The 20318-nt window shown below is 44.7% G+C and overlaps 1 protein-coding gene across 1 annotated transcript in view; it reads left to right on the top strand.

The window, feature by feature from the left end:
• The first annotated feature begins 313 nt into the window (after positions 1-313).
• Positions 314-20318, top strand: part of srebf2 (sterol regulatory element binding transcription factor 2) — a 24495-nt gene continuing 4490 nt past the window's right edge. Inside the window, 17 exon segments of the mRNA NM_001089466.2 lie at positions 314-547; positions 7619-7875; positions 9986-10133; positions 11438-11589; positions 11785-11934; positions 12019-12288; positions 12466-12580; positions 12950-13104; positions 14644-14848; positions 15028-15203; positions 15330-15579; positions 15669-15835; positions 15927-16098; positions 16211-16307; positions 18300-18409; positions 18482-18614; positions 18695-18860. Of these exon segments, the coding sequence (NP_001082935.2) occupies positions 466-547; positions 7619-7875; positions 9986-10133; positions 11438-11589; positions 11785-11934; positions 12019-12288; positions 12466-12580; positions 12950-13104; positions 14644-14848; positions 15028-15203; positions 15330-15579; positions 15669-15835; positions 15927-16098; positions 16211-16307; positions 18300-18409; positions 18482-18614; positions 18695-18860 (2805 nt within the window). The 5' untranslated portion in view covers positions 314-465.

Below are 20318 nucleotides of genomic sequence, written 5' to 3'. Positions count from 1 at the left end.
GATGATGTAACTTCAACATGATGATGTAACCACAAAAACAAAGAGCCTTTCCCGCCTTATTTACATATTAACTGTCCTCTCACCAACCCGCTGGCCGCTCATTAAATATTCAACAACTCTGCGTGCACTCCTGAATGGCATGGGCGGGGCTAATGTAAATGAGCAAATCGCCTCTGCTCATCGACGTACTATCAGGCCACGCTCGAGCGGGCGATCAGATTGGCCGAGCGCGTCCGATCTTACGAGAGAGCCAGCCAATCAGAGGAGCGCGACGTCGAGCTGCGCTGTTTGTGAATGACGTCACTGCTGGAGCCAAGATGGCGGCTTTCGGTCGGTAAACGCTCGATCGACACCGGAACCGAGTGAACGTTCCCCTCACGGACAGCAAACAGATGCTGTGAGTGAACGAGGAGACGCGGAGACACAGACAGACAGACGACGGAGAGCGAGAGAAGGAGGAGAAACATGGACGCCTCGGAGTTTATGGACACCATGGACCCGAGTCTGTCCGAACTGGGCGACGAGTTCACCCTCGGAGACATCGACGGTAATAACAACCGTAATGAATGATCATACATGATGATGATGATGATGATGAAGAGGATAACAGTGTGTGTGTGTGTGTGTGTGTGTGTGTGTGTGTGTGTGTGTGTGTGTGTGTGTGTGTGTGTTTGTTTGTTTGTTTGTTTGTTTGTTTGTTTATATGTCAGTGCTTGTGTGTATGTGTGTGTGTGTGTGTGTGTGTTTGTTTGTTTGTTTATGTCAGTGCTTGTGTGTGTGTGTGTGTGTGTGTTTGTGTGTGTGTGTGTGTATGTATGTCAGTGTGTGTGTTTGTTTTGTGTGTGTGTGTGTCAGAGTGTGCGTTTGTTTGTTTTGTCAGTATGTGTGTTTGTATTATTTATATGTATGTCAGTTGTGTTTTTGTGTTTTGTATGTATTAGAGTGTATGTTTGTCTTGTTTATATGTGTGGGTATGTGTCAGAGTGTGTGTTTGTGTGTTGTCTTGTGTATATGTGTGTGTGTGTGTGTGTGTCAGAATGTGTGTTCTTCTTGTGTATGTGTATATCAGAGTGTGTTTGTCTTGTTTGTGTGTGTGTGTGTGTGTGTGTGTGTGTGTGTGTGTGTGTGTGTGTGTGTGTGTTGTCTTGTGTATATGTGTGTGTCAGAGTGTGTGTTTGTCTTGTTTATGTGTGTGTGTGTGTGTCAGAGTGCGTGTTTGTTTTGTCTGTATGTGTGTGTTTGTCCTATGTATGTCAGTTGTGTGTTTGTCTTGTACATGTGTGTGTATGTCTTCTGTATATGTGAGTCAAAGTGTGTGTCTTCTGTTTATTTATTTCATAGTGTGTGTGTGTGTGTGTGTGTGTGTGTGTGTGTGGTTGTTTTATCACAGTTTTTGGGTCGACTGTACTTGTTTTTATATCCCAGTGGGGACCTAAAAAAGCATCATTCAATATTTGACTATGTTGCGGTGCCACAAAATACTTCTCTCTCTCATATATAAGCACAATATTACACGTTACAGGCATTCAGACAGAGACATGAATAAAGTACAACAACGTTTACATTTTGCTTTTTAGGTTTTTCATATTCTTTGTTTATATATATATATATTTACACACACACACAGAACTAATCAATTGAATTCGCAGAAATGGTTGTATATTTTGCAATATATTGTAAATATCAGCAAATAAGATGCTTATATTGTGGTGTGAGATTTTTGTCATATCAGCCAGCCCGTGTGTGTGTGTGTGTGTGTGTGTGTGTGTGTGTGTGTGTGTGTGTGTGTGTGTGTGTGTGTGTGTGTGTGTGTGTGTGTGCGCGTGCGCGTGTGTGTGTGTGTGTGTGTGTTGATGTCCCTCTTCTAATGTGGGTCAGATCATCACTATTCATCATAGTGTGTGTGAGACTGGTAATGGAGGTTGCACATGTTCTGCTGTTGTGAGCAGTGTTGTCGGTGGTTGTGTAGCGATTGCTCATTTATTTTGTGTGTTTTTAGTATGGGTGTTGATGTTAATTGAGGTTATATATTCGCACACTCCTTCATTGTAGCGCTCCCCATATTGTTTACCACTCTGCTGTGAATATTGTGTCTGTGATCGCATGTAATCATGCCATCAAAGCAACATTATCTGACTGTGAACAGTGCTGTACATTGACAGTCATTGGCTGATAATATGATTTCACTATTTAAAATGAACATACTTTTCTGAAATCATATTATTAATGAGTGTGCGAATATGAAGCCAGCTTCAGCCCAGTGTGACGTCAGTGTTTATGAGCTGTGTTCAGTTTAACAGTTGTTGTTGTTGTAATGTGTGTGGTTGTTTTTGGCATTGCTGTTGGTGTTGTTTGTATATTTGTTGTAGTTGTGGTTAATGTTGTTGTTTTGAGTGTGGTTGTTAACGGCGCTGTTGTCTATATGGTTGTTTATGCCTTTGATATGGGGTTTGTTATTTTGGTGCTTTTGTTATTGTGGTGCTGCTGTTGTCCTTAACGCTGTTTGTTGTGTTATTGTTAATATTGTTTGTTACAGTTTTTGTGTTGGGTGTTGTAGTTTTGATGGTGTAGTTGTGTAGCTGTCTTTGGCATTGTCATTTTTTGATGCTGTAATTGTTTTGGTGGTGTTTGTGTGTGTGGTTTCGGTTTGCTGTTATTGTTTTGGTGGTCATTTTGTTGTTGTTAAGAGTGTAGTTTTGGTGGTGTTGACATTGATGGTGTTGTTTGGGAGTTTGATTTATTTTGGTGTTATTGACTTTATTGTTTGTGTTGATGGTGGTGTTTTTGTTGTTGTTTTTGTTGCTGTCAGTGTTGTTGTCATTTCTGTGTTGTTGTTTTTGGTGGTGGTATAGTTTTTGATGTTGTTGTCAGTGTAGTTTGGTGGTATTATTTGTGTTGTTTTTGGGTGCTCATGTCAACATTTACATTTTTTGTGTTATTGTTTTGGTGTTGTTGTTATGGGTGTAGTTGTTATAGTGGTGTTGTGTGGGGTTTTTATTTATTTTTGTGTTTGACTTCATTGTTTGTGTTGGTGGTGGTGTTTTTTGAGTTGTGGTATTTTGTAGCTGTTAGTGTTGTTTTTGTTGTCATTTCTGTGGTGTGGTTTTGGGTGGTGGTATTGTTTTTGATGTTGTTGTCAGTGTAGTCTGGTGGTATTATTTGTGTTGTTTACGGGTGCTCATGTTGTCATTTACATTGTTGTCTGTGTTATTGTTTTTGTGATGTTGTATTGTGATTGTTGTTTAATGTTGGTGTGTTTGTTGTTTTGACAACATTTTTTGTACTGTTATTGGTATTGTTGTCGTTAATGTTGTTATTTGTGATGCTGTTTTTATTGTCAATGATATTGGTGCCTGTGTTGTTTTGGTGGTGGTGTTGCTTGGCTGTTGTTTTGGCAGTTTTTTTAGTGCTGTTGTTGTTGTTGTTGTTGTAATAATTAGTGTTGTTGTTAGTTTGGCTTTGTTATCAGTGTTGTTTTCTGTGTTTTATTGTTTTTCAGGTGTTATTGGTTGATGCTTTTTTGTGCTGTTTTGGTTGTGTAATTGTTTGCTATGCAGTGTTGTTGTCATTAATGTTGTTGTTCTGTAGCGTGTTGTCTTATTGGCAACATTGCTTGTGTTGCTGCTTTGCCAGTGTTTTTGTATTGCTATTGGTGTTGTTTTTAGTGGTGGTGTGTTTGGTTTTGAGTTAACTAACATTGTTTGTTGCATTGACTGGTTTATACTGCTATTAGTGTTGTCATTTACGTTGCTGTTGTTTTCTGTGTGTTTCTTAGTGTTATTGTTATGTTTTTAGTCATTACTGTTGTGTTTTTTGCATTTTTGTTGTTAACAATGATGTTTGTGCTGTTGCTTTGGCAGTGTTTGTCTTAGTATTGGTGTTATTTTGTGGTTGTGTTATTCTTATAGCCATTTTTGTTGTTAATATTGATGTTTGTGTTGTGGCTTTGACTGTTTTTATGCTGTTATTGGTGTTGTCATTAATGTTGTTGTTTTGTTTGTGTTGTTGCTTTGCCAGTGTTTCTGTGTTGCTATTAGTGTTGTTTTTAGTGGAGGTGTGTTTGGTTTTGAGTTAACTGACATTGTTGTTTGTGCTGTTGCTTTGACTGGTTTATACTGCTATTGGTGTTGTTGTAATTTACATTGTTGTTTTTGTGTGTTTCTTATAGGTGTTTTTGTTTTAGTGGTGTTGTTGTGATTTTAGTAGCTTGTTGTTGTTTTTTTTTGCATTTTTGTTATTGTTAACATTGATGTTTGTTGCTTTGTCAGTGTTTGTCTTGGTGTTGGTGTTGTTTTTCTCGTTGCCATTTTTGTTGTTAATATTGATGTTTGTGTTGTTGCTTTGACTGTTTTTATGCCGTTATTAGTGTTGTCATTAACATTGTTGTTGTTTGTTTGTTTTTCGCTGTTGTTGGTGGTGTTGTCATTGTTTTGGTTGCGTGTTGGTTCATATTGCAGTTTTTGTTGTAAACGTTGTTTGTGCTGTTGCTTTGGCAGTGATTTTGTGTTAGTTTTGGCGTTTTGGTGGTTGTGTCTTTATTATTGGCATTTTTGTTGTTGCTTTGTGTTTTTGTGTTGGTATTGATGTTGTTTTAGCTGGTGATGTAATTGTTTTTTATTAACTTTGTTGTTTGTGTTGTTGTTTTGACTGTTTTACACTGTTATTGTTTTTGTTGACGTATTTTGGCAGTGCGATTCTTACTGGCATTTTTGTTGTTAACATTGATGTTTGTGTTGATGCTTTGACTGTTTTAAGCTGTTATTGGTGTTGTCTTAAACATTGTTGTCATTTTGTTTGTGTTGTTGCTTTGTTTTTTGCTGTTATTGGCATTGTCTTTAATATTGTTTTGGTAGTATGTTTGTTTATTAATCGTCTCGTTGTTGTTGTTAACATTGATGTTTGTTGTGTAGCTTTGGCAGTGTTTTTGTATTGGTATTGATGTTGTTTTTGGTGGTAGTGTTTTTATTATTGATGTTTTTGTTGTTAATGTTAATGACAACAACACCAATAACAGTGTAAGACAAATCAACAACACAAACATAAATATTAACAACAACAAAAGAGACAATTAACAAAAACACAACCAACAAAAACACCACCAATACCAAAACAATACTTATTTTGGTAATGTGTTTTCATTGGAGTTGTTGTTGTTGTTGTTGTTAACAACATTGCTTGTATTGTTGCTTTCGCAGTGTTTTTTTTTTGTGTGTTGGTTTTGGTGGTGCTGTAATTGTTTCTCGGGTGTGTTTAATTGACATTGTTCTTGTTTGTGTTTTATGCTGTTGTTGTCATTTAGTTGTGTAGTAGTGGTAGTGTTTTTTTCATATTGGTAGTTTTGTTGGTTTGGCAGTGTTTTAAAATTGTGTATTGTTGTTTTTTTCCAGTGTTGTTGTTATTTTGGTTGTTGTTGTCTGCACATATTTATATTGACACACACAAGGAATTAATCCTCCAGCCCTCTGATTATTCCTGTACCTCATTCTGTCTAAAATTTACCCCAATACATCAACACATTCCTTAACAGAACAAGTTAGTATCTCACTAATGTGTTATATTTGTGTTTAGTTCTGTTCTTCCATGAATGTAGTGAAGTGTTCAAGCACTAAAAGCAGCACAGAGTCATGATCTCATTCTCCAACATCACCCTGAACACATCTGATCTCGCACATAGCTTTATTCATAGAGACACTCAGTCTTATTAGTCTCCATGTTCTGAAGAGCTTGTTAAATATGTGTGGATGTACAGTATATTACTGGTAAAGTGATGTAAATTCTGCATAAGGAACTCCAGCTCCAGAATATATATTTAATTCATTTAGCGACGTTTACTTCTCTATTTAGCTGTACATGTTGATGGAAATGACTGAAGGAGAGTGAGGGAATGAGTGTAAACATGTTCACCAACAGAACAAATAATAATAATAGTGCATTTGTGAGAACATCATGGTTATTTTCTTCTGGTTTTGGGGAGTGTACATGATGGGAATTGCACAACCTTATTAATTTCTCACTAACCTTATTTCACCTTGTGTGTGTGTGTGTGTGTGTGTGTGTGTGTGTGTGTGTGTGTGTGTGTGTGTGTGTGTGTGTGTGTGTGTGTGTGTGTTATAATGAGTGTGTTATTATTCTGATTGTGTGTTTTTGCTGTTTGTTAGATTTGACATTGATTGTGATGATGGTAGATATTAGCCCCTTTCACACATACAGACCTTTCCGGAAAATTGCCGGCAATTTTCCGGAAAGGTTGTATGTGTGAACAGGTCCTTTTTGAAAATACCGGTAAATTCGTTCTGGCTATTTTCCGGAAAGAGAAGTTGTAACATTACCGGCAATTTGCCGGAATGCTGCGCTGTGTGAATGCAGAAGGAAGATTGCCGTAATAAGCGCGTGCACGTCTAGAACGTGCTGACGTGAGACGTCTGCTTTAGCCAATCACAACAGTCAGACGCATTTACGTCCGCGCAGTTTGTGAGGATAAAAGCCTTTGAATATTTTTCCAGACACATTTAGCTGCTAGAAGTTAGTCAGATCACGTTTATATGTTCTTCTTAATGCCAACTGTGTAAATAATCATCGATGAGATGCTTATGATAAGCCGTTGTTTGTTTACGTTCGTGTGCCTGTGAAACAGCCTGTGAGCGCCGGCACACACACATATTATGAACATCTCAACATGCGAAAGTGATCCTGAGAAAGTTGTTCACAATATTGATCATCCACAGAGTTTGTAATTTAGTCAAATGTTTACAAACACAAGCGCAGCCGTTTAAAGCTCATTTGTGGTGAATGATGTCAGAATTTACCGCTATTTTGGAATGGATGTGTGAATGCTCTTTTCCGGAAAATTTCCGTAACATCCTCGCCTGTGTGAACAGCGCTTTTTTGAATGTACCGGTAAAGTCGTTCCGGAAATTTTCCGGATATTTACCGGTATCACTGTGTGAAAGGGGCTATTGACTGATATTAAAAAATATCATGATCATTTTTTTTGCCATATCGCCCAGCCCTAGCTTACACATTTGTAAATAATAATATTCATTTAATAAAATGCAATGTATCTGACGCTTTAGTGAATGTGACCTAGTTACGTTTGCATAGGATTTGAACATCAGAAACACACCCATTTAACTGAGACACACTCATGCAGTCAAATGCAAATGATCTGTTTTCAGAAGTCAGAGATCTGTCCGGTCAGTGCATTGTGCATTGATCATCACCCACATTTACACCCTGTAAGTGTCATGCATGTGAAGCTTCAGAGAGTCTACTAGTTGCATCAGTTAAAACATTTAAAGTAGGTTAAACTAGTGCAAATGAAAACTGTATTTTATTAATCTGTTAAAGAGTTGTGTTCAACCGTGAGTAATCTGAGGTAGCTCTGGAGCCGCAGGTTGCTTTGGTCTGGCTGGTTCAGTGCCTGTTCTATCAGCCTGACCTTCAGCTCTATCACAGGTCAGGGTCACCATCCACTGTTTATTTAGCGGCAGCCGCTGTGAGACATCTCGTCCTTCACCCACATCTCTTATCTTCATTTATGATCCACCCAGATATGAAGACCTTGAGCTGTGAAATCTGTGTTGATGTCAGTGTTGTGTCTGATCTGTGTGTCCATCAGAGATGCTGCAGTTCGTCAGTAATCAGGTGGATTTCCCTGATATATTCGAGGATCAGATGGGGGGCGGAGCCACAGCGAGGACCCTCCCACAGGCGGTGCCCAGCGCGATCCTGACCCCACCACACACGCCTGTGCAGACCAGCAGCCAGACACACACACAGACACTCACACAAGCACACACGCAGACACACACGCAGACACACACGCAGACACGCACACCGCCGGTGCTGCAGCCACGACCACAGCCAATCACACAGGTGAGTCTGACCACACCCACTCGTATGACCACACTCAATTATATTAAAGCCCTTATGTGACCACACCCATTCAAACATGACAACACTCCTTAAACAGGTGCACCATTACACATGACCACACCCCCTCACGTGAACACCCTCACAAATCACCACACCCAGTCATGCATGACCACGCCCACTCATACATGACCACACCCCTTCACATAAACACATCTCACAAATGACCACACCTGCTCATTCTTAACCACACCCCCACACAAATGGCCACACCTGCTCATTCTTAACCACACCCACTCATACATGACCACACCCCTTCACATGAACACATTTCACAAATGACCACACCTGCTCATTCTTAACCACACCCCCACAAAAATGACCACACCTGCTCATTCTTAACCACACCCCCACACAAATGATCACACCCACTCATACATGACCACACCGTTCACATGAACACATCTCACAAATGACCACACCTGCTCATTCTTAACCACACCCACTCATACATGACCACACCCCTTCACATGAACACATTTCACAAATGACCACACCTGCTCATTCTTAACCACACCCCCACAAAAATGGCCACACCTGCTCATTCTTAACCACACCCCCACACAAATGACCACACCCACTCATACATGACCACACCGTTCACATGAACACATCTCACAAATGACCACACCTGCTCATTCTTAACCACACCCCCACACAAATGACCACGCCTGCTCTTTCTTAACCACACCCCCACACAAATGACCACACCTGCTCTTTCTTAACCACACCCCCACACAAATGACCACACTTGCTCATTCTTAACCACACCCCCACACAAATGACCACACCTGCTCTTTCTTAACCACACCCCCACACAAATGACCACACCCCTTCACATGAACACATCTCACAAATGACCACACCTGCTCATTCTTAACCACACCCCCACACAAATGACCACACTTGCTCATTCTTAACCACACCCCCACACAAATGGCCACACCTGCTCATTTTTAACCACACCCCACACAAATGACCACACCCACTCATACATGACCACACCCCTTCACATGAACACATCTCACAAATGACCACACCTGCTCATTCTTAACCACACCCCCACACAAATGGCCACACCTGCTCTTTCTTAACCACACCCCCACACAAATGACCACACCCACTCATACTTGACCACACCCCTTCACATGAACACATCTCACAAATGACCACACCTGCTCATTCTTAACCACACCCCCACACAAATGACCACACCTGCTCTTTCTTAACCACACCCCCACACAAATGATCACACCCACTCATACATGACCACACCCCTTCACATGAACACATCTCACAAATAACCACAACTGCATGACCACACCTCCTCACAAAAGACCACACCCTCTCACAATTGACCACACCCACTAATTCTTAATGACACCCTTCACATGAACACATCTCCTCATTATTGGCCACACAAATGACGACCACACCCACTCAACGTGATAACACCTGCTTAAATATTCACACCTCACAATGACCACACCCGCTCATACATAACCACACCCCTTAAATGTATGCATCATTTACTTATGACCACACCCTTTTACATAAACACACCCTCAGATGACCACACCCCCTTTCAAATAACCACACTCACCTATTCATGTCCATATCCGTTTGGCAACACCCCCTCACAAATGGCCACACCCACTCATACGTGATCACAGCCCCTCACATAAACACATCACAAATTACCACACCCACTTATTCTTGACCACACCTCCTCACAAATGAACACGCCCACTCATACATGAACACATCTCTCACAAATGACCACACCTGCTCATTCTTGACCACACCCATTCATACATGACCACACCCCCTCCCATAAACGTATCTCCCACAAATGAACACACCTGCTCATTCTTGACCACACCTCCTCATACTAGACCACACCCACTCACATGAACACAGCTCTTACAAATGACCTTTCACTTATGACCACACCCCTCATGCTGTGACCACACCCCCTGCAGCAGTATTAGTCTCTCCCAGATGCGATCTTGTGTGAGTGTGTGACTCGGGTGTTGTGTGTTTACCTGGGCAGGTGCAGACTCAGACGTTCCCCATGCAGACTCTGGCTGTGCAGACGCAGGCGCAGCCGCAGACCGTCATGATCACACCCACCGCCACACCCTCACGATTCATCCAGAACCAGGTCATCTGCCAGCAGAACAATGCTACTAGCTTCCAGGGTGAGAAACGCACACACACACATCACACACATCAGAAACATCACACACACACACATATTTACTCACAAACAATGACACATTAACTCTCACACAGAGAGCACACACACACTCACACATACACACACACTCATCTCACACAAACATGCATCACACACTTTTTTCACACACACACACACATCACACACATACTCACACTGACTCACTAACACACATGCACACACACACACACTTATCATACACATCCACACCAATCTCGGTCACACACACACACATGACAGAGTCACATCAAACACACTTACACACTTTTATCACACTTACACTTAGCACACTCACACACACTCATACTCATCTCACACACACTCATAACAAACACACACGCATACAAACACTAATCGCACACATTCAACACACACATACAAAATCTCACACACACACAATCAGTCTCGCACATATCTCCCTCACACACACACACACACACACACACACAAATTCACACACAATCAGTCTTGCACATCTCTAACGCATACACACACACATATATATCACACACAAACGAACTAATCTCAGTCACTCGAATACTTTCATCACATTCAACACACACACACACACACACACACACACACACACACACACACACACACACACACACACACACACTTTGGTCACACTCATCACAAAATTCCATCACACATCACACACACTTACATCACACACACACACACACACACATACTCACACACACACGTCACACACAAACGCACTAATCTCAGTCTCACACACACACACACACATAGACACATCACACACACTTTCATCACACTCAACACACACACACACACACACACACACACACTTTGGTCCCACTCATTACCCACATCCCTCACACATCACACACACTTACATTACACTCATCACACACATACACACACACACAATCAGTCTCACACATCTCACACACACACACACACACACACACACACACATTCTCATCTCACACACACACTCGCACACACTCATCTCACACACATTTCACACACAAACATACTAATCTCAATCACACACGCACACACAGACACATCACAGACACATCTCACACACTTTCATAACACACACACACACACACACACACTCTCTCAGCAGTCACGCACATGCACTCCCACTCATCACACTTACCCACATAACACACACACACACACACTCTTTACTCACTCTATCTCGCACATACACATCACAAACTCACGTATCTCACACACACACACACACACACACACACTCTCTAACCTGTGTCTCTCTCTGTCTCTCAGTGCTGCAGCCGCAGATGCAGAGTATCATGACGTCTCCGCAGGTCCAGCCAATGACCATCCAGCACCAGCGCGTGCTGACACCGGCCGGACAGACCATACAGACGCTCTCCACAGCGCCCACTACTGTACACACCATGTCCCAGCAAGTGCCTGTACGACACACACACACACACACACACACAGATCAGCATATGGGTTATTGACCTGATGATGATGATGATGATGATGATGATGATGTATTTGCAGTCACACATGACAAATGAATATCATCATCATCATCATCATCATCATCATCCTCATCCTCATGTATCTCGATATAAGTATTCGTGCGCTGTGATTGGCTGCAGGTGTTGGTGCACCAGCCTCAGATCCTGAAGACGGACTCTCTGCTTCTGACCACCAAACCAGACGGCACACAGGTGCTGTCCACTGTCCAGAGCCCCACGGGCATCACCACGCTGACCACGCCCATCCAGACCACCGCCCTGCAGATGCCGGTGCGTCACTCAATATGCAGATCCCTGCTCATTAATATTCATCACCAATAACAACAATGCCCCCTCCCTCTCTCTCTCACACAGACGCTGATGAGCAGCAACATCCTGACCACCGTTCCCGTGGTGATGGGAGGCGGAGACAAGCTGCCAATCAAACAGCTGTCTTCAGGCCCCGCCCACAATATAGGCGGAGCCCGAGTGGGCGTGGAGCAGAGCCCGGTAGTGGGTCCAGGAGGAGTGGTGAAGGAGGGCGAGAGGAGAACCACGCACAACATCATCGAGAAACGCTACCGCTCCTCCATCAACGACAAGATCCTGGAGCTGCGGGACCTCGTGCTGGGCAACGACGCCAAGGTCAGCGCCGCAATGCATGCTGGGACACATGTGGAGATATAGATATTGATCCACAATGGAATAAATGACATGTGTCCTATATTAGAGATCCTGCTGTTGCAGATACACACACTGCCATACTGATGCCACTGAAACTGTGTAATGTGTGTGTGTGTGTGTGTGTGTGTTCAATAACAGATGCACAAGTCTGGTGTCCTGCGCAAAGCCATCGACTACATCAAATACCTGCAGCAGGTGAACCATAAGCTGCGGCAGGAGAACCTGACACTGAAGATGGCCAATCAGAAGAACAGTGAGTCACATCACATGACACACACACACACACACACACACACACACACACCTGGCATTATAGTCATCCTCAAGCTCTGTGTGTTGGGTTTTGATGATTGCGTGTAAAACAGAGCGCTCCAGTTCTTGACTCAGATTGGTGGAGCTGTGTTCTAAGCAGATACCACACAATAATGAATAATCATAACACATCTATTGAATAATTACACACAAAAGTGGGCGTGTCCATCTACGCTGTGCGCTATCTTCTTTATTCAGTGGTGTGTGTTGCCAGGTAATCCTTAACACATGATTTATAAGGATGATTTACAGTGGTAAGTTAATAGTTCATCCAAAACGTGCTAATGACTGTGTGTGTTTCTGTGTGTAGAGTCAGCGTGTGTGTCAGATGTGGATCTGGAGCTGAAGGCTGAGGTGTCTCTGATCTCTCCTCCTCCGTCTGACTCCGGCTCTAGCTCTCCCGCGCAGCTCTCACCCTACTGCATCGACTCTGAGCCGGGGAGCCCACTGCTGGAGCATGAGCAGGTACACACACACACACACACACACACACACACACACACACACCATAGACTGAGCAAATATGGACTTAGTGTTTGTGACATCACCCATAACTTTCTGAAGCGCACAAATAAAGCTCCAAGTGGGTGTGGCCAACATATTGGGCAAAGGGGTGGGGTGTGGGCGGAGCTACACATGCCTGATTGCAGCAGATACCTGTTAGTCAAGTAGCCACACCCTTAATTCTGCAGTATTTTAAGTATTAATATAGCTGAAGGCAGTGGTTTATAAAAAGTGAATCCCCTCACAGTTATCATGGAGAGTAATATTAGCTGTATACTGCAATACCATACTTTATAGTACACTGTTACATTTGTACTGCTGTAAAGTTGGCCATTTCAAAGTGAGCAGTGATAGTTCAGCTGATAGTTCTGCCCCAGAGGACTGATAGTACTACCCCAAAAGATTGATGGGACTGTCCCAAAGGACAGAAAGCTCCGCCCCAAAGGACTGATAGTTCAGCCCCAAAGACTTGATAGCCCCGCCCTAAAAAATTGATAGGACCGCCCAAAGGACTGGTAGTTCCGCCCCAAAGGACTGATAGCCCCACCCCAGAGGACTGATAATTCCGCCCCAAAAGACTTCAAGCTCCACCCCAAAAGACTTATAGTTCTGCCCCAAAGAACTGAAAGTTCCACCCCAAAGGACTGATAGCCCCGCCCCAAAGGACTAATAGTTCCGCCCCAAAGGACTGATAGTTCCACCCCAAAGGACTAATAGTTCCGCCCCAAAGGACTATTAGTTCCGCCCCAAAGGACTGATAGACCCGCCCCAAAGGACTCATAAATCTGCCCTAAAAGACTTCAAGCTCCACCCCGAAAGACTTATAGTTCCGCCCCAAAAAACTGATAGTTCCATCCCAAAGGACTGATAGCCCCGCCCCAAAGCACTGATAATTCAGCCCCAAAGACTTGATATCCCCGCCCTAAAAAATTGATAGGACCGCCCAAAGAACTGATAGTTCCGCCCCAAAGGACTGATTGGCCCAAAGTACTGATAGCTCCGCCCCAAAGAACCAAAAGCTCCGCCCTAAAGAATTGATAGACCTCCCCTAAAGGATTGATAGCCCCGCCCTAAAGGATTATTGATAGCCCTCCCCTAAATGATTAATAGCCCCGCCCTAAAAGACTGATTACCTCCCCTAAAGGACTGATATTTTGCATGAGACTAGAAGTGAATAGTTGTTTCCAGGTGGATTATGTTACATCAATATGAAGGTTTTGGTATTTGATTATAAATTATGAGGGCTGATGAATTTTAATAAAGTGCACAGATACATTATTCATAACAACCACTACTGTACACACACACACACACACATATAAGAAGAGGACCTTTAAAGTTCATTGTACCCTTGATATGGGAGTCTATGAGGATTTGCTTGCTTTTTGGAGCCTCTAGTGGCCAGATGATGAACTGCAGTGTCCGTGTTCTCACCTGTGTGTGTGTGTGTGTGTGTGTGTGTGTGTGTGTGTGTGTGTGTGTGTGTGTGTGTGTGTTCAGCTGAAGAGTGAGCCGGACTCTCCGTCATGTGTGGGTGTGATGGACCGCTCTCGTCTGCTGCTGTGTGCTCTCTCCTTCCTCTGCCTCTCCCTGAACCCGCTGCCATCTCTGCTGGGCGCTGAGGCTCCGGCGGGCTCTCCTGAGGTGGCGGGTCACGGACCCACACGCACACTCTTCTCTCTGCCCGCACAGACACAGAGCTTCGGTGAGTTTCAGCGTCATGCAGCCTGAAGTAAAGGAAAGTGTGTACCAGAGGTCATCGGTGCGGCTGCAGAGTTCTCTGAGGTTGATGTGATGTGTGCGGTCATGCTGAGTGTGTTTGTGTTGCGTGATGTTCACTGTGATGTGAATGCTGATGGTCACCCTGTGTCATGTGTCCACCAGGGGCGTGGCTGTGGTGTGTGCTGCCCTTCCTGCTGGTGTGGGTGGTGAGCGGAGTGGGCGTGGTCTGGGGGTGTGTCCGAGTGCTGTACCTGTGGGAGCCGGTCACGCCCCTTCACTCACCGACATCTGTCCGATTCTGGAGACACAGGAAACAAGCAGACCTGCAGCTCTACAGGGTACACACACACACACACACACACACACACACACACACCGACCTATCGCAAACAAGCCAGTCTGAAGCTCTACAGGGCATACACACACACATACTGATTTGTGAGTGTGTGTGTGTGTGTGTTCAGGGTGATTACGCGGGCGCTGTGCTCAGTCTGCAGACGTGTCTGTCAGTGTTATCCAGAGTTCTGCCCGTCACCACTCTGGACATCATGTGCTCGCTCTCCTGGAACCTGATTCGCTACTGCCTGCGGAGACCCGCCCCCCTGGGCTGGCTGGTGCGTCTGGTTGGAGGGAGGCACGAGGGGGAGGAGTCACAGACCAGCTCACGGGACGCAGCGCTGGTGTACCACAAACTCAGCCAGCTGCAGCTCACAGGTGTGTGTGTTAGTGTGTGCATGCGTGCGTGCGTGTGTGTGTGTGGTCTACATGACTACTGATGCCCTGTGTGTGTGTGTGTTCTGCAGGTCAGATGGAGCGGCGTCCGCTGTGGGGTGTGTGCGTGTCTCTGAGCGCCGTCAATCTGTGTGAGAGTGCGGAGGGGAAGCTGACGGCCACTCAGCAGGTGCAGGTGTACGTGACGGCGGCCATCAGTGTGAGAGCAGCGCTGGGGAAACACCTCACCTGCCTGCCCGTGAGTCACACACACACACCTCAACAACAGCCACCAATCGAGGACGACCATCAATCATGATGATCAATAATCTGCTCTGTCTCTCCGTCAGGCGTATCTGCTGAGCTGTGCCGAGGCTCTGACCTGTCAATCGGACTCTAAGCCCCTCCCAGACTGCCTGCGCTGGATCTTCACCCCATTGGGTCGTCAGTTCTTCCTGAGCTGTGATTGGTCGGTGCGGTCAGAGAGCGACGGGCAGATCTTCACCTCTGCGAGAGATAAAGGTAACAGGCGGACTGACCTCTGTTTGACCTCTGTCTGACCCCTGAGACTGACCTCTGTTTGACCTCTGACCTCTGTGTGACCTCTGATCCTGAGCTGTGTTTGTGTGTCCAGCGGACCCCATCGCTCAGCTGCACCGCTGCTTCTGCCAGAAACTGCTGGAGAGAGCCACACACACACTGATTGAGCCGCAGAGCAGAGAGGATGCTGGGTAATCATTCACACTCACACACTCATCTGGATGATTTCTAGCCCTGTAGAGAAACGGACACATGTGTATGACTCAAGTATTACTGGGGGCCATACAGGCTGAGCCGTACTGAAGCCTAACACTCAGTAATAGCCATTAGTAATAATACTGTTGGGTTAAAACAAAACCTGACACATTGTACTATATCTTTTACATATTAGTACATGACTATAGGGTTCACACTATGCACTCAAGCGTGTAGTGTAGAGTTTAGTGTCGTCCCAAATGGAGCACTAGGTTATTGTAAACACACATTCAAATGCAGTTTCCCAGGCCATGGTTTACAAATTAGACAAATAAATGATTACACTACCTAACAGTATCTATAATGAGTACTGCCATTGCAAGGCAGCATAATAACTTACATATTAGCCCCTCCCCTTCATCATCAGCCCCCTCCCCTTCATCAGTAGCCCTTTATCCCCTTCATCATGAAACCCCTCCCCTTCATTAGTAGGTCCTCCCTTTTATTAGGTCTCCATCAGTAGATCGTCTCCTTCATCAGTAGCTGCTTCCTTCATCACCAGCCCCCTCCCCTTTATCATCAGCCCCCTCCCCTTCATCATCAGCTCCTCCCCTTCATCATCAGCTCCTCCCCTTCATCAGTAGCTCTCCTCTTCGCCATCAGATCCTCCCTTTCATTATCAGCTCCTCCCCTTCATCATCAGCTCCTCCCCTTCATTACCAGATCCTCCCCTTCATCATCAGCTCCTCCCCTTCATCAGTAGCTCTCCTCTTCGCCATCAGATCCTCCATTTCATTATCAGCTCCTCCCCTTCATCACCAGATCTTCCTCTTCATCATCAGCTCCTCCCCTTCATCATCAGCTCCTCCCCTTCATCAGTAGCTCTCCTCTTCATCAGCTCCTCCTCTTCATCATCAGCTCCTCCCCTTCATCATCAGCCCCTCCCCTTCATCAGTAGCTCCTCCCCTTCATCAGTAGCTCTCCTCTTCATCACCAGATCCTCCCCTTCATCATCAGCTCCTCCCCTTTATCATCAGGTTCTCCTCTTCAACATCAGATCCTCCCCTTCATCATCAGCTCCTCCCCTTCATCATCAGATCCTCCTCTTCATATTTAACTCCCTCTTCATCATCAGTTGCCCCACCCCTTCATCATCAGATCCTCCCCTTCATATTTAACTCCTCCTCTTAATCATCAGTTGCCCCTCCACTTAATCATTAGCCCCTCCCCTTCAGCAGTAACCCCTCCCCTTTATCATCAGATCCTCCCATATATATTCAACCCATCTTAATCATCAGTAGCCCCTCCTCTTCATCATCAGCTCCTCCCTTTCATCAGTAGCCCCTCCCTCTCATCATCAGATCCTCCCCTTTATATGTAACTCCTCTTAATCATCAGTAGCCCCTCCTCTTAATCATCAGTAGCCCCTCCTCTTTATCATCAGCTCCTTCCTTCATCATCAGATCCTCCCCTTCATATTTAACCCCTCCTCTTAATCATCAGTAGCCCCTCCTCTTCATCAGCTCCTCCCTTTCATCAGTAGCCCCTCCCCTTCATCATCAGATCCTCCCCTTCATATTTAACCCCTCCTCTTAATCATTAGTAGCCCCTCCACTTCATCATCAGCTCCTCCCCTTCATATGTAGCTCCTCCTCTTCATCATCGGCTCCTTTCCTTCCGCTGCATGAGTACATCTGCTAGAGGTGGGCATCTGTGTGTGTGTGTGTGCGTGCGTGCGTGCGTGCATGTGTGTGTTCATCATCCCACTCTTCTATCAGTTGATGAAGTGCATCACGCTGCTCTTACTCTTTTAGGCTACTAGAATGTTTCAGTTTGAAGGCACTACTTATCCTAACTATACTACAGAGTGCTGTAGAGTAGTGCACCAGTGTGTGATTTGGGACACTCCTTGTATAGTGAGCTCTGTGATTGTGCTGTGTTGACAGTAGATGTTAATGTCTGCTGTTTCCCATCATGCATCTCTGCAGGGAGTTCACTGGGGTTCTGGAGTTTCTGCAGCTGTTGAACAGCTGTACTGAAGACTCCGCCCCCTCCACCGCCCCCTTCCCTGCGCTGGCCAATCAAAGCTCAACGTCAGGTGAGTGTGTTTATCATGTTTGTGGTGTATACTTATGTGTGTGTGCGTGCTAACGTGTGTGTGTGTCTGCAGTGCGGGACCCAGTGTGCCGCTGGTGGGCGTCGGTGCTGACGGCTGCTGTTCATTGGCTGCAGGGTGATGATGCGTCTGTGCGCTCACTGCTGGCGGAGGCGGAGCGAATGCCCAGAGCACTGCACACGCTGGAGTGAGTGTCAGACTGCCATGCACAGAGTGTGTGTGTGTGTGTTTAAGTCTAACACCTGTCTCTGTGTGTGTGTCCCTCAGTCACCCGCTGCCCAAGGCTGTGTTGGCGCTGTGTAAGGCTGTTCAGATGAGTGTGTGTCCACAGAAGGGTGAGGGCGTGGTCAGCTGCCTCAGTCACTGTCAGCGCGCCAGTGCACAGCTGCACATCAGTGTGTGTCAGTCGCACAACAACACCTGGCTGCACAAGGTACACACTACACTACACATAAACAATACACACTTGCACACAGTATGAAAGTTTCTGTGCACTTCTGAGTGTAAACGATTATGAGTTTTCTTTTTTCATGAACTATGCCTTTAATATGATGCTAATAATATCGTCCACTGACGAAGAGGCTAATATAGTTATCGTCCGCTGACGTAGAGGCTAATATAGTTATCGTCCGCTGACGTAGAGGCTAATATAGTTATCGTCCGCTGACGTAGAGGCTAATATAGTTATCGTCCGCTGACGTAGAGGCTAATATAGTTATCGTCCGCTGACGTAGAGGCTAATATAGTTATCGTCCGCTGACGTAGAGGCTAATATAGTTATCGTCCGCTGACGTAGAGGTTAATATAGTTATCGTCCGCTGACGTAGAGGCTAATATAGTTATCCTCCGCTGACGTAGAGGTTAATATAGTTATCGTCCGCTGACGTAGAGGCTAATATAGTTATCATCCGCTGACGTAGAGGCTAATATAGTTATCGTCCGCTGACGTAGAGGTTAATATAGTTATCGTCCGCTGACGTAGAGGTTAATATAGTTATCGTCCGCTGACGTAGAGGTTAATATAGTTATCGTCCGCTGACGTAGAGGCTAATATAGTTATCGTCCGCTGACGTAGAGGTTAATATAGTTATCGTCCGCTGACGTAGAGGCTAATATAGTTATCCTCCGCTGACGTAGAGGTTGATATAGTTATCGTCCGCTGACGTAGAGGTTAATATAGTTATCGTCCGCTGATGTAGAGGTTAATATAGTTATCGTCCGCTGACGTAGAGGTTAATATAGTTATCGTCCGCTGACGTAGAGGCTAATATAGTTATCCTCCGCTGACGTAGAGGTTAATATAGTTATCGTCCGCTGACGTAGAGGCTAATATAGTTATCCTCCGCTGTTGTAAAGGCTTATATAGTCATCGTCCGCTGACGTAGAGGCTAATATAGTTATCGTCCGCTGACGTAGAGGCTAATATAGTTATCTTCTGCTGACGTAGAGGCTAATATAGTTATCGTCTGCTGATGTAGAGGTTAATATAGTTATCGTCCGCTGATGTAAAGGCTTATATAGTTATCGTCCGCTGATGTAGAGGTTAATATAGTTATCGTCCGCTGATGTAGAGGTTAATATAGTTATCGTCCGCTGATGTAGAGGTTAATATAGTTATTGTCCGCTGATGTAGAGGTTAATATAGTTATCGTCCGCTGATGTAGAGGTTAATATAGTTATCGTCCGCTGATGTAGAGGTTAATATAGTTATTGTCCGCTGATGTAAAGGCTTATATAGTTATCGTCCGCTGATGTAGAGGTTAATATAGTTATCGTCCGCTGATGTAAAGGCTTATATAGTTATCGTCCGCTGATGTAGAGGTTAATATAGTTATCGTCCGCTGATGTAGAGGTTAATATAGTTAACGTCCGCTGATGTAGAGGCTAATAT

This window comes from Danio rerio, chromosome 3 (genome assembly GCF_052040795.2).
Source record: "Danio rerio strain M-AB ecotype USA chromosome 3, GRCz13ab, whole genome shotgun sequence".
Classification (NCBI taxonomy): domain Eukaryota; kingdom Metazoa; phylum Chordata; class Actinopteri; order Cypriniformes; family Danionidae; genus Danio; species Danio rerio.
This window is presented reverse-complemented; position numbering and strand designations above follow the sequence as displayed.